The sequence below is a fragment of the Aegilops tauschii genome, chromosome 5 (genome assembly GCF_002575655.3).
Source record: "Aegilops tauschii subsp. strangulata cultivar AL8/78 chromosome 5, Aet v6.0, whole genome shotgun sequence".
In the NCBI taxonomy this organism is placed as follows: Eukaryota; Viridiplantae; Streptophyta; class Magnoliopsida; order Poales; family Poaceae; genus Aegilops; species Aegilops tauschii.
In genome coordinates this window covers 267,028,415-267,040,746 of record NC_053039.3, presented here as the reverse complement: position 1 = coordinate 267,040,746, position 12,332 = coordinate 267,028,415, and the positions used below count along the sequence as shown (strand labels likewise).

The 12,332-nt window shown below is 43.9% G+C and overlaps 2 protein-coding genes across 2 annotated transcripts; one reads left to right on the top strand and one right to left on the bottom strand.

The window, feature by feature from the left end:
- Window positions 1-1,961: 1,961 nt before the first annotated feature.
- On the top strand, window positions 1,962-5,230 carry LOC109763438 (protein TONNEAU 1a). The gene is made up of 8 exons (XM_020322282.3): window positions 1,962-2,212; window positions 3,043-3,178; window positions 3,704-3,792; window positions 3,877-3,999; window positions 4,377-4,510; window positions 4,616-4,641; window positions 4,731-4,887; window positions 4,970-5,230. Exons 1-8 carry the CDS (start codon window positions 2,126-2,128, stop codon window positions 4,992-4,994), a joined length of 777 nt encoding a protein of 258 aa, XP_020177871.1. The 5' UTR covers window positions 1,962-2,125; the 3' UTR covers window positions 4,995-5,230.
- Window positions 5,198-10,376, bottom strand: LOC109763437 (WRKY transcription factor 44). Its single transcript, XM_073500217.1, has 8 exons — window positions 9,449-10,376; window positions 8,864-8,870; window positions 8,377-8,442; window positions 7,949-7,952; window positions 7,402-7,620; window positions 6,600-7,114; window positions 5,767-5,925; window positions 5,198-5,529 (listed from the first exon to the last, which is right to left on the bottom strand). The coding sequence occupies exons 1-8, from the start codon at window positions 10,203-10,205 to the stop codon at window positions 5,412-5,414; spliced, it is 1,845 nt and encodes a 614-aa protein (XP_073356318.1). The 5' UTR covers window positions 10,206-10,376; the 3' UTR covers window positions 5,198-5,411.
- Window positions 10,377-12,332: the final 1,956 nt, after the last annotated feature.

Genomic DNA, 12,332 nt, shown 5'->3' with positions numbered 1-12,332 from the left:
CCCCGTAGTACTGCAGGAGCGGTACTACCGCGGCGTACTGCCGCTCTACTACTGCCCGTTTACAGAACCCTCAAATTAGGCGGAAGTAGGAGCTGCACTGCACAACGGCAGTACTGCTGGAGCGGGACTACCGTGGGGCACAGCGGTACTACCGCTTAGTCTGTTCTGACAAGATCAAACACAAAGGAGGGACAAGCTCAATTGTCGGGAAAGAACAAGGGTGCAAGGGAATAATGTACGTGTTGATTCCACCCAAACCTTTTCGAAGCGGACCCCTCTTAATAGTACGGTGTTCCTATGACTCAAGTCCACCGAAAAAGAAACGCAAGAAAAACACCGTCTTCATAAATATCCAGAGGAGTTCAAATCGTCTTGTGCCATACGATAAATTATCTGAAATGCTCAATGCACACAATTAGTCCGCAAATGCATTGACATCAATCACCAAAACCACTAAGGGAGAAATATGCCCTAACAACATTCGAATAGCCCGGTCCAAAGAAGGCATGATAGGTTAGTGGAGATGCCACCACGTACGCGTCCGACAGCCCAGTCCCACCCCAAAACCCTCTCCCATGTGAACGCACCTCCGCTCTTCGTGCCGCAATCATGCTAGTCCAGAGGGGCGCGATAGGTCACTGGAGCCGGCATTGAAGCTGCGCACCGGTTGAGAGCGCTTCCCATGTCGTGTCCTGGTCTCCGTGCCTGTTCAATGTCGGAGAGACGTGACTGAACAAGACGGGCGACTATCTAGCGCATTCAAACCAGTTGCCTGTCTGTCTGCCTGTCGGCATTAAACAGGGCGGCGACCGAGAAACCAACTCCAGCATCCGCATTGAAACAACCCATTCCTTGGCATGACCGGCACCCACTATTTATACGTTGCCATGTCCGACACGATCTGCACAACACCACGTCTGCTTCCTTTCCTCCTCTGTGCAACACCTTCGCCATGACCGCGAGCTCTAAAGTGATGTGGGAGAGCCTCTTGACTTAGTAGAAGCACGACTTGGCCCGCTAGCAGGCCTGTCGTGCGCGGCGGATAGAGGTTGGCTTGCCGACGATCTTGCTGGAGGTGAGTGACGGCGACCCGATGATGTAGGAGGCATTCGATGACGAGCCAATGCCCACACCTATCTATGTCGGCTTCACCATGGAGCAGGCGCATGTGCACTTCAACGCCGTAATGGCGAAGGAGCAGCCAAGATTGCCGATGTCGACGTTCCGGCAAGCGTAGGAGCAGTGCCGCTACAACCTCTCCCTTCCCGCGGAGGGCCAAATGTACGGCGAGTTCGTGAGCGAGGAGACTGTGGTGGCTATGGACTAGAACGCCCGACAGCTGTGGTTCGCCCCGGGCCGCTACGACAACGAGGTTGGCCCGTTCACGTCCATCGTGGACCTCACCTCCACCGACGACGTCCAGGCCATGGACTCCGACGAGGAAGAGTGAGACATGGAAGACGAAGGCGTATGTGTTTCATGTCTTACTCTTCCTCGCCGGTGACCCACAACTTCACTTCCCAGAGCTCACGGGTGGCAAAGATGCTGGACATGGGGAACAACAAGGACTTGGAGGACAAACACTGACGAAGATTTCGATTAGCTTAACTTCCAAATGCATTTGTTTAATTAAATATGTTGAAAATGTAATGAATGTTGTCCAATTTAAATGAAAATCATCCAGTTTGCATGAAAATCATCCGATTTGTTCAAATTCCGCTTGAAAATGTATGTGGATATTTGAGGTACATGGTTGAATGTCCGGCTCCTGTATCATTATCCGAACGCGTCCACGGATATATACCGTGTCTGTTTTAGAGGCCCGCGTTGAAGATGCGGTGAAGTGGGATTGAAATGGGTCGAGGGGGAGATTAAATGAAGTCAAAATCCCTATTGAGTATTGAACCCTTCCAACATCCGTGCATCTCGAGGACCCGCTTGTCATAAATTCACCGGCGGGGGTCGTCTGGTAAATACTTAGACGAGAACCCCTCCCTTCACTGCTCCTCTTCTTCCCATCTCTCTCCCTCCTCCCGCATCGCAGGGCAGCTCCGCTCCGCCTCCCCCCGCCCCGAGCACAAAAGAGAAGGGAGGGAGGCCGCCCCGAGGGAAGGGAAGAGACGACATGGACGACTACGCGCGGGAGATGATGGAGCTCAAGACGCTCGTCACCCGCACCCTCGAGAAGAAGGGCGTCCTCGCCAAGATTAGGGTCTGTCACTCCCCCACCCCCTTCTCACTTCCGATCCACTAGGGCTAGGGTCTAGGGCGGATCTACCTCTCCTCTCTCTCGCGCATCCGTCCAGGATCTCCACATTTCGTGCTTCCGCGACCCCCTTCACCGAATCTTCTACATCTTGTCTCTTTTCCCCCCATTGGAACTGAAATGCGCGCAAATGACCCCTCTGTGTGTAGAAAGTTTTGACCCTGCGCGCCCCGTTCCTGTTAGATTCACTATGTGTTTCAAATTCTACATGGAACCATTTCATCATAGTTTGGGAGGGTCCAGCTTTTGCGTGGGTGCTACTGCTCCGTTTCTTGTTCAGATTGCTAGACAGCCAAACAGCAATATAGCTCGCGTAACTATAGCTTCTCCAGTTTCAATTACATTATCTTGCAGAAAATGTTCTTGTGAGTTATCTGCACCACCAGATGATCTCAGTGCGACGAGGCGGTGGCATCTTTGTTTGCAATATAAGCGTTAAGCATCAACGGTTTCTCTATTTTTCTTATTATTTTTGCAGTGCTCCTTTTGTTTTTCTGTAAGGACATAGAACAGTTGGGCGTCTGGTTCAGTTAAATGTATGCAAGAAGTTTACATATATAATTGTTGGGTGAAGAACAGAAGATGTGTTGTTGTTTCCTTATCCATTAAACCTAGGCTATGTTCGATAAAATCTACACCCATTGCTTCCTTATATATTAAACCTAGGCCATGTTCAACGAAATCTACACACTTCCGTGAGCTGTTAGATCTACATGGAATTGCTCATTCTGGCACAAAACATCATATTTTTCTCATCAGTTGCCTTGCATGACCAGGCTGAACTGAGAGCAAGTGTGTTTGAGGCTATAGAAGAGGAGGACCGTGTGATAGAGGAGAACGAAGATGGCGGGAATCCTGCTTTACTTGGTAGCTGCAACGACCGTGCTAAGCAGCTGCATGCTTCACCGTCAGGTTTGTGCTTTCAACAAATGGTACTTAGTGAATGGATCAATAAACTGTACCTGTTGCCAGATCTGGTCTGGTATATGCAACGCTCTAGGATTGTACTGTTGCTGGTGAATATATATTCCAGATGTATACTAAATCGACACTGTATTGCATGATAATATTTTTCTCTGCTGTAGATATTGGCAGATTTTAGCTTAGTTAACTGTTTTTAGCTAACAATAATGGAACTCAAATTACTTAGACTTGTTGCATACCTTCTTCATTTTCTTCTGCACTTCTGAAATATCTATCCTCGTTTCTCCTCTGTTATGACCAACTGACGAATGAGTCTTTAGCTGCCATGCTTCTGCACTGATGTTAACTGAAAGAAGCATTTGTAAAATGCAACTTATTGCATTTGTTTATGTTGCTTCCAGTCTCAATCACATATGCCTTCAATGTTGAAGGTCATCAATATTCGGCAAAATGTTTTTTGCAAACTATGTTGGATGTGAGTGGTTCACATTCTAGAGTTTCTGTTGCTTGCAGGTAGGTTATTAACAGCACTTATAGGTGAATACTTGGAGTGGGCCCAGCTAAGTCACACGATGAAAGTTTATTTGCCAGAATGTAATCTGGTAACCATTTCTTGTATTTAATGGATCTAGTCCCGTTTATAAAAAAACACAGCATCCACTAATGTGCCTTGTACTGTAAATCAGCCCAAGGACTTTTGGAAGAATGAGCTAAAGGATTTCTCTAACAAAAATGGGGCTGAAGGGAGCAGGAGCGCCGAGAGTGGTCCCATGCTTCTAGATGTTCTTGAAGGATATCTTAAATATGAGGTTAATCTCTTGCTTACTCAGAAGTTCATCAAAATGGGCCTGTGTTAAATTGATGAATGGCACATTTCTTGATTTAGTATTTGTATGTGGATTGACCAATCTGTCAAAAAAATGCATGTCTAGCCATAAGAAAAGGATTTATGAGGCTTGGTAAGGGCATTCTAATTTTGTAAACAAGTCTTATGATGCTCAATAAGGATATCCTAACTGTGTAAGGAAGTTAAATGTATTTGATTTGGATCTCAGTGTAGAAGTTACAAAATACTTTTCCTATTTTCTTGATAACATCTATATTATCATTCTCTAAATATAGTCAATAAAAACCTTTATCTGCCATCAGTGCATACTTGTTTACTTGAAATTATTCCGTTGTGTAGAATTTGTCTCAAACGAGGATGGCTGGTAGGAGAATGATCAATTCTGAACCTGAGCCAACATTGAATACTGAGCACCGGAACATGAGGAGGCCACCATCTTCATCTTCAGTCGGTGGCATGCCTCCTATGGGAAGGTGGGCATCACTTACCTACCAATGTTCCACCTTTATAATTTTGTTGCAGCGGTTTGTCTTCCCTTCCCTGTAAATGTGGTTAACACTTGACTTTTAATTTGCCAGGCAAATGCCACCATCGCAGACATCAGGTACCTGACATTTAATTCATTCATCTTGTCACATACCCATGCTGTTTCTTTCCTAAATAAATTTGAAAATAAATGCTTTGGACATTCAGACCGAAGAGGGGGCTCTTCCGCTTCCAATACAAGGAAAGATGAGTACAACTGGGGATATGATGCGGATGATCTTTCGGAGGAAGTATTGCGTACATCCACTGCTCTAGAGAACATCCAGTTAGACCGGAAAGCCCGAAACCTGACAACATCTTGGAGGTTAGGACAGTTATCAGAGTTGTTTGCTTTTGTACCTTCCTTTTTTTTTTTGCCTTTGGGATGATAATTTATTTCCTTGCAGGCATCCAGGCAATGGTGCCGAGTAAAATCTTAAGGTGGAAGAGCTCCAATGCGCTGTTGGCTTGCTTGGTTCCCCCTGGGATTTCTGTATCCACTTTCGGTTGATATTAGACTGCGTGTGTGTGTGTGTTGTAATCCAGCTAATTATGCACCTGAGATGAGATTTTATAGTGAGCTAGACCTATTCATTGTAATCTTGTGCCTGATACTTGCGTGTGGGACAAATTGATTTGATTCAACGAGCTTCTTTTGTCTCAAATTATATCTAATACTTGTCCACGGCTGCTCAAGAATATCACTGAGTTTCAGAATACATTAGTCTGGGATGGCCATTCGGTAGCGCTATTATGAAGGGAAAGATACATATTGTATTCTTTTTCGATCTGAATATTTTATCATCATCACAAACACACTATAGAGCATTGTACTTTCTTCTTTCGTCTTCATCGAAGTTGCACATGGTTGTGCTTTCCCTCATATGTGGTTACCAGCGAATTGTCCGATGAACGCTCCACGAACTTGCGTGCGTTGCATCTTGCTGTGCTGCATCTGTAGTAGCTCCTGCATATCCAGCAACCACATGTAAACAAGTCTTCAGGTAGAGGAGTTGATGATGTAGCTCTATAATTCAGTTCATATTACTTGTGTTTGTTGAATGCAGTTCTATGTTTCACACCTTAAACACAAACACTACATATCATAACTGGTATGTACCCCAAAAATTATACTATGCCTGAAAGAAAAACACAAGGGGTATGAATTCATGGAGGTGGCTGTTATGTTCTCAATTTGTATTACCTTGGAAATGAATTACCATTAACAGCCTTCTGACCATACTTGCGCCAACGGAATGCTGCATCCCCAGACGACCTGCATTCTGTTGGAGGCTGGAATGCAGGAGCAGCCTCACCAGAAGAAGGCAGGCCATTTGCGATACTTGATTGCTTCTCCTTTGGGCTGAAAAGGAAATTTCAAACAGATGTAGGTAACTTGCATAGTTACATGAGCAAAAACAATGACATGCATTACATATACGTTCTTCACAATATAGAATCTTGACTAGACATACTCATTTCGAAAACAAAACAAAAATCAAGCAACAAGTCTGACAGACATTCCTCCTATTTTTGCAGCTGCGGCTACTGACTAGACCTGAACCTTGAGAGACTATTGTTTTCCTGACCATACTGTAGTACTAGGTTTTAACTCAAAATACGAAACTTTGTACCATAGTTCTCGTACATTAAGAGTTAGTATTCCACTCCAAGATGGAAACCCCATGAATCTCAATAGGTAGACACACTGCATTGTTTACAGCAGTCAGCTCAGTGGACCAAGGACACCTAGGATTTATTTCTTCATTACCGCAAAGTTGCAGTCCAGTCAGTGTTGCAAAGGGTAGCACAATGCAGTAATAGTTCGTAAGTATAATTTTCATCATCATTATGGGATAACAAATTGGCAACCACGACATGGTGCTTGTTCATAGCAGAATACCATAAATACGTAACTGTAAGTGACCGTTAAAAAACATAACTGTAGTATGATCTTTGGCATTCTAACCCACAACCTCCACATGTTCTGGAAACTAAAAAAGTTTTGAATCCAGATATTAAATAACATTAGCATACCTTGTGTTGCAGTGATAGACCGGACCAGTGTTTCCAAATTCATCGACGTAATCACAGCTGCTTTTGAATGCCGCGGCAACAGGATCTGAAACAAGAGCGAGGTTGCACTCTCCTAGCTGGCTTTCTGCTCCAGCATCATTGTTGCCATGGGCGTCAGGGACCACAACTTCTGTACTTGCCGATGACACTGGCTTTTTTGGTGGATGGGGCTGGGGATGGTTGTGTTCACCGTTGTACACAATTTCCGCAATTTGGCCATCTACTGTTGTCTCCACTTTCCTCTTGACAGGGCAGGTTGGGTGAGTGCACTTGTAGTAGCTCCGCGGGAACTCGCTCCCTTTCACTTGCTTCTGCCCATACTTCCTCCAATTGTAGCCATCATAGGACAGACGGTTTTTCACACTGTGAATTGGTTTGTTGATATCGTGGAATGCCGTCATCTGGTCACAGGAGACTACTTGTTCTGGATCGATGACCATTTTTTCACGTGTGGTATCTAAACCAGCATCCTGTAACTGAAGTTTGGCACAATGTTATAACATGGTAACATTATAAGATCAAGGGATATTTTCAAAATCATCCAATAGATGGAACATAGGTATACTTGATTTGAAGTGTCATTCTTGGGAAGTACTCCCTCAGATCCATAACAAGTGTCGTGGTATTAGTTAAAATTTGAACTAAAACAATGACAATTATTATGGATCGGAGTGAGTAGCAAACATTTGACGCTATCAGATGAACGCAAATTTTATTTCCAAATTCCGAAGAAGGATAAACTGAATTTCAGTGAAGCACTGACCATGCTTGCAGCAACTCCTGCAGATAGATCACTTGGTGGCGGTGCGAAACGTGTTGCCTTCGGCCGCCTAACTATAACAGTCTCTCCTGGAGAGGTGATCTTCGCGGAACCAGTCGCAGTGAAGTCTTTCAAGAGCTTCGAGAAGGAAGTGAAACTGGAGAAAGGCCTGGAGGCTACAGGCTTCACAGGTGTTATCTTCTCTTGACTTTGCATCTTCCACTGACAAAAGAGCAGGGGAGAAAATTCATGAACTACTAAACCCAATCAATCACGCTAGGTTACGTGAAAAGCAAGTTTATCATCAATATCTTTCAGCTAGTAACAGAAAATTTTGTGCTGAAAATTGCAAATCAAATATCAAGATATGAACCAAATTAAAGAAAGAGACTGGGATTGCATTAACTTATGAGCAGAGCACAATAATACACAGGTGTGTGCTTTTTAATGGAGATTACAGGTATGGGCATGAAACCATTGAGAATTTGAGATGACAACAGAGAAAAGAGAAAACCCTTGTAAAAGGAAATGGAGGATCAAAGTAAAGAACCTTGCTAGATTAGAACATGAATGAATGAACCAACTAAATTACGAAATAAAGCAATTTTTAGCTGAATTGTGAAGGTTGATCAAGCAGCAACAACAGCAACATACTAATGAACAACGCAACTTCAAAGTGCTAACTTAATTTTCCTGTTATGCACGTATGAACAACTTGAGTAAGGAAGAACCATTCAAAATAAATTGAGCAACAAAAACAATGGAAATATAAGGTCTGCGTACCTAGGCCCTTGTGCTCTGTGCTCACTCAGTCACAACCGTAGACTGGTAGATGCAATGGAAGGGCAAGAAGGAAGTTGAATTGCAGAGTTGACAATAAGAGGAGAAAAGGAAGATAGTTGGGGTGCATGCATGACTGTTAGGTCTGGGCTCCAGGGGTTAGGTAAACGCCAGATGGCTAACCTCATCAGTACTCACTGTCTGCATGTTTCACTTTGCAGAGTATCATAGATCTGGAACATGTACTCTTGCCTGTAAGGGAAACTGCACACCACAGTAGCCCATTGTATTCATTGTAGCAAAATGTTATAAACATTCAATACGAGAGAATACTTTGCAGCAAACAACCTCATCATTCAAATACCAATCAAACAGAACCGAAATGACGGAGTGCGACATCACAGTGTTTGTTTATCGTCACTTCACCTCAATGACCAAAATGAACATGCTAATTATAGAGTACTGAAAGTTCCAGAAACAGAAAAGTACAAAGAAACATGTTTCTTATAAGATGAATATATAAATGGGAGCAGAAATTTACAGCACTGAAAATGTTCCAGGTGAAAGGAAGTATATGCATCTTCAGAGAATTCTTGCAGGGCACAAGAGATGTGCAAGAATAGTTACATGATGCTGGTAGGCCTGCTGAGAAAATTAGACTGCCACACCAACAGAAGAAACGTACACTACAACTGAAGAACAGAATAGACATTCAACTGTCATAGCTTTGTTCTTCCTGTCTTGCCCCCAAACTGCATTTCGTCAGCTCTGTTTCCAGCGTCGTCTTGTAAACCAAGGATTGCAAAGTAGACATAGCTGAAGCTTGCAACTGAAATATGCATGCTAACATGCTTATTGCAACATTTTAGCAAAGAGCAGTAGTAAAAGAACTTGTGCATGGGATCGATTAACATCCAAGAGCAAAGAACAGGAACACATCTTATACAGTACTAAGATATACAGAATTACTCTGCTATCATAAAGAGGACATGAACTCCAACAGGTGTGATCCACTATACTTCAAAACCTTACGAACATAAGCACGGTTAATATCGCAGTATTAAGTATTGACCACACTCGAGAACTAACATTTGACTGTGAAACTCGTCCAAAACTTTACTTACACAAGCTCTGTTCTACGCTATTTCTTCTACTTTGAAGCACACTACGAAATCAATCGTTCAAAACATAACAGGCAACACTAAGGCAAGCTGCTACAGAACTTGGAACACTGACCAAGTAAGAGGTCAATCTTCCTTGCGGCCCTCACCGGCCTTGTTCTTCTTCTCATCCTCCTTGTCTTGGATGAGGCGAGCGATCAGGTGCAGCAGCTCGGCCCTCATTGCCTTGACGCTTTCGGCGTCCACCTCCTTCCTCACCGTGTCGAACCAATCTGCTCCACCCTCCTGCTGCTGCCCTCGACGGTCCCTCCACCAGTTACAGATAGCCCTGGCCAATGCAATGACGTAGACGCCGCAGTCGTGTCCGTTGGCCTGCATCGGGGTAGGGCCCTCGACGAGCGGGGCCCCGTTGGCGGCACCGGGGAGCAGCGGGCGGAGCACGGCGGCGAGCTGGCGCGCGGCGTCGGAGTTGAGGACGCCGAGGCTGTCGTGGTGGACGAAGCGCGGGCGGGAGGCGCCGTTTGTGGCGTCGAGGACGAGGAGGGTCCAGTGGGAGCCGCCTTCGGCGACCGAGGCGTCGGGGTTGTCGTTGACGGGGAGGAGGACGAGGCTGCGGGAGGCAAGGCGGAGCGGCTCAGCGACGGCGGCGACGGAGTCCGGGTCCGGGAGATTCGACAGGAGGTAGGGTATGGAGGGCGGCAGGAGGAGGAGGTCGCCGTCGTCGTCGCCTTCGAAGGCGGCGGATAGGTGGGCGAGGTAGAAGGCGATGATGCGGTCATTGAGGAAGTGGGGACCACGGAGGATGGAAAGGTCGGAGCGGAGGAGCACGACGTCGCCGTAGCTCAGCACGCGCTCGTTCCCATCCTCGCCGGCGGTGGAGGCGGAGGCCGCACCGGCGGGACGCATCTCGCAGGCGGGTTGAGGAGATGCTTCTTCTTCCCTCCGGGAAGTGGTGGTGTGGTTTTCTGATTTACTCCCTACAAATGTCCCGATCTGCCACGAACGAGGCGCAGGGGTGTAGTTTTAATACGGGAAAGCTAATGAATTGCGGTTTTGCTAAGAGTTAAATACACTATGCCCTAACTAGTCTGGCATGGTCAGTTTGGTGCCTAAACTTGAAAAATAAACAAAAATGGTGTCGTAACTTGTCTAGGCGTTCAAATATGATGCATCTGGACGTATGCCGCCGTATCAAGTGCCCGTATGGCATGCCAGCATGTTGCCGGGCCACATGTCAATGGCGGCGGGCACGTCGTGAGCTGTGCGTGTAGTTTTTTTTTCAGAAATGCCCCTAGACTTCAGTTAATTCTCGGAAAAATCGTTACGGGCATTAGACGCACGCTGTCTTTTTTTACGGAACGCGCCTGTACTTTAATTAATTCTCACAAAATTATAAACACAAGTTGGCATGAAGGGAGTTTGAATCACAGACCTCTTGGTTGCTTAACAAACAAGCGGACCAAGAGGCCACAGCTTGGTTTACATTTAACTGCTAGCTAGCAACTTATACGCACGATTCCACGTATCGCTTTGTACAGGTTTTCTACAGTATTTTTGAAGTACCGCTTCTTACTTTTTCCGAGTGAAGTTTCTGTTTAATTTTCATGATACATAAATTTTCCCATATGACAAAATAAAATAATTATCAATATGATTTTTTTTATTTTTATCTTTATCTATTTTCATTATTGTGTACCTTGAAGAGATAAACATGAAATTTTTCTAAAATTTATGTGGATATAAAAAGTTAACATATATTAAAAATTATTGTGTAAATTTATGCATCTTCATTGAGGACCATAAGCACGAACAATTATTGTGTATCTTTATTCTATTTTTTAAATGCACAATTTTAAAATTGACAATATTGTATTTTAAAAATTGTTCAGCGTGTATTAAATATTATTGTTTGACAATAATAAATTCAAGAAATGTACTAATATGTTAAGCATGTTTGTAGAAATTTAAGAATAATAATACACAATATTTTTTTAATATGCATTCAACATTTTCAAAAAACACGGTGAGCATTTTCTAAAATAATATGAAAATGAAAAATGAACATGAACGTGAACGTGTATTTCAAAAAATGTTCACCGTGTTTTTAATATACGTTCAACTATTTAATTCCACATCAATTTTAGAAAAAGTTCATGTTTATCTCTTCAAAGTACAAAATAATGGCTATAGAATAGAGATAAATAAACAATAATGTCATATTGATAATTATTTTATTTTTTTTCATATGAAAAAATTTATGTATCATGAAAACTAAACAGAAACTTCACTCGAAGAAAAATAAGGTAATACTTGGAAATAAGTAAAAAGAAAATTACACCAGTGAAAGCATAAGCAAAGCGATACGTGCAATCATCTATATAAACTGCATGCTGATAATTAAGCGCAAACCAGACCGTGGCCGCCTGGTCCGCTCGATTGTGAGGCGATGAGGATGTTTCATGTTCGAATTCCCTGCACGCTCGCTTTCTGGTATTTTTGCGGGCACTCAATACAGCGGCATACGTTCAGAGGCGCCGTATTTGTACGTCCAGACAAGTTACGACACCGTTTTTGTGTATTTTTCAAGTTTAGGCACCAAACTGATCGCGCCTGACAAGTTAGGACACCTGTAGTGTATTTAACTCTTTTGCTAAATCTCAGGTGTGTGAAATTACTTCCATCGTGTAATTAGAGCATCTGTAGCCGGAATTCGGCAAATCCACCCATATACTCCCGTGGGCGCGTTCGTGGACAGCTTCAAACGACCCCTCGTCTGGGCTGGGTACATCCACATACCTCAAATGTGGAATGTCAAATCCATGCAATCCACGCACGTCGATCATACAATACAAATCGTTTCAATTCAACAATTCAAAACAAATATGAGAAAGCAAAACAAATCATAGTTCAACAATCCAGACATTGATTTCATTTTGGCATGTCCAGATTGTTGAACTATGATTTGTTTTGCCTGTATCCTTGCCGCATTCTCCGCTGTTGCCATAGCCGCCCTCGCCATGTCGTACTCCCTAC

Excerpts from the sequence above, each read along its gene's own strand:
- LOC109763438 (XM_020322282.3), top strand. The coding sequence starts at position 2,126 with ATGGACGACTACGCGCGGGAGATGATGGAGCTCAAGACGCTCGTCACC. Across the intron at positions 4,000-4,376 it reads AAGGATATCTTAAATATGAG|AATTTGTCTCAAACGAGGAT; the intron begins GTTAATCTCTTG and ends TCCGTTGTGTAG. Across the intron at positions 4,642-4,730 it reads GCCACCATCGCAGACATCAG|ACCGAAGAGGGGGCTCTTCC; the intron begins GTACCTGACATT and ends TTGGACATTCAG.
- LOC109763437 (XM_073500217.1), bottom strand. The coding sequence starts at position 10,205 with ATGCGTCCCGCCGGTGCGGCCTCCGCCTCCACCGCCGGCGAGGATGGG. Across the intron at positions 7,115-7,401 it reads CAGGAGTTGCTGCAAGCATG|TTACAGGATGCTGGTTTAGA; the intron begins GTCAGTGCTTCA and ends GCCAAACTTCAG. Across the intron at positions 5,926-6,599 it reads GTCTATCACTGCAACACAAG|CCCAAAGGAGAAGCAATCAA; the intron begins GTATGCTAATGT and ends TTTCCTTTTCAG.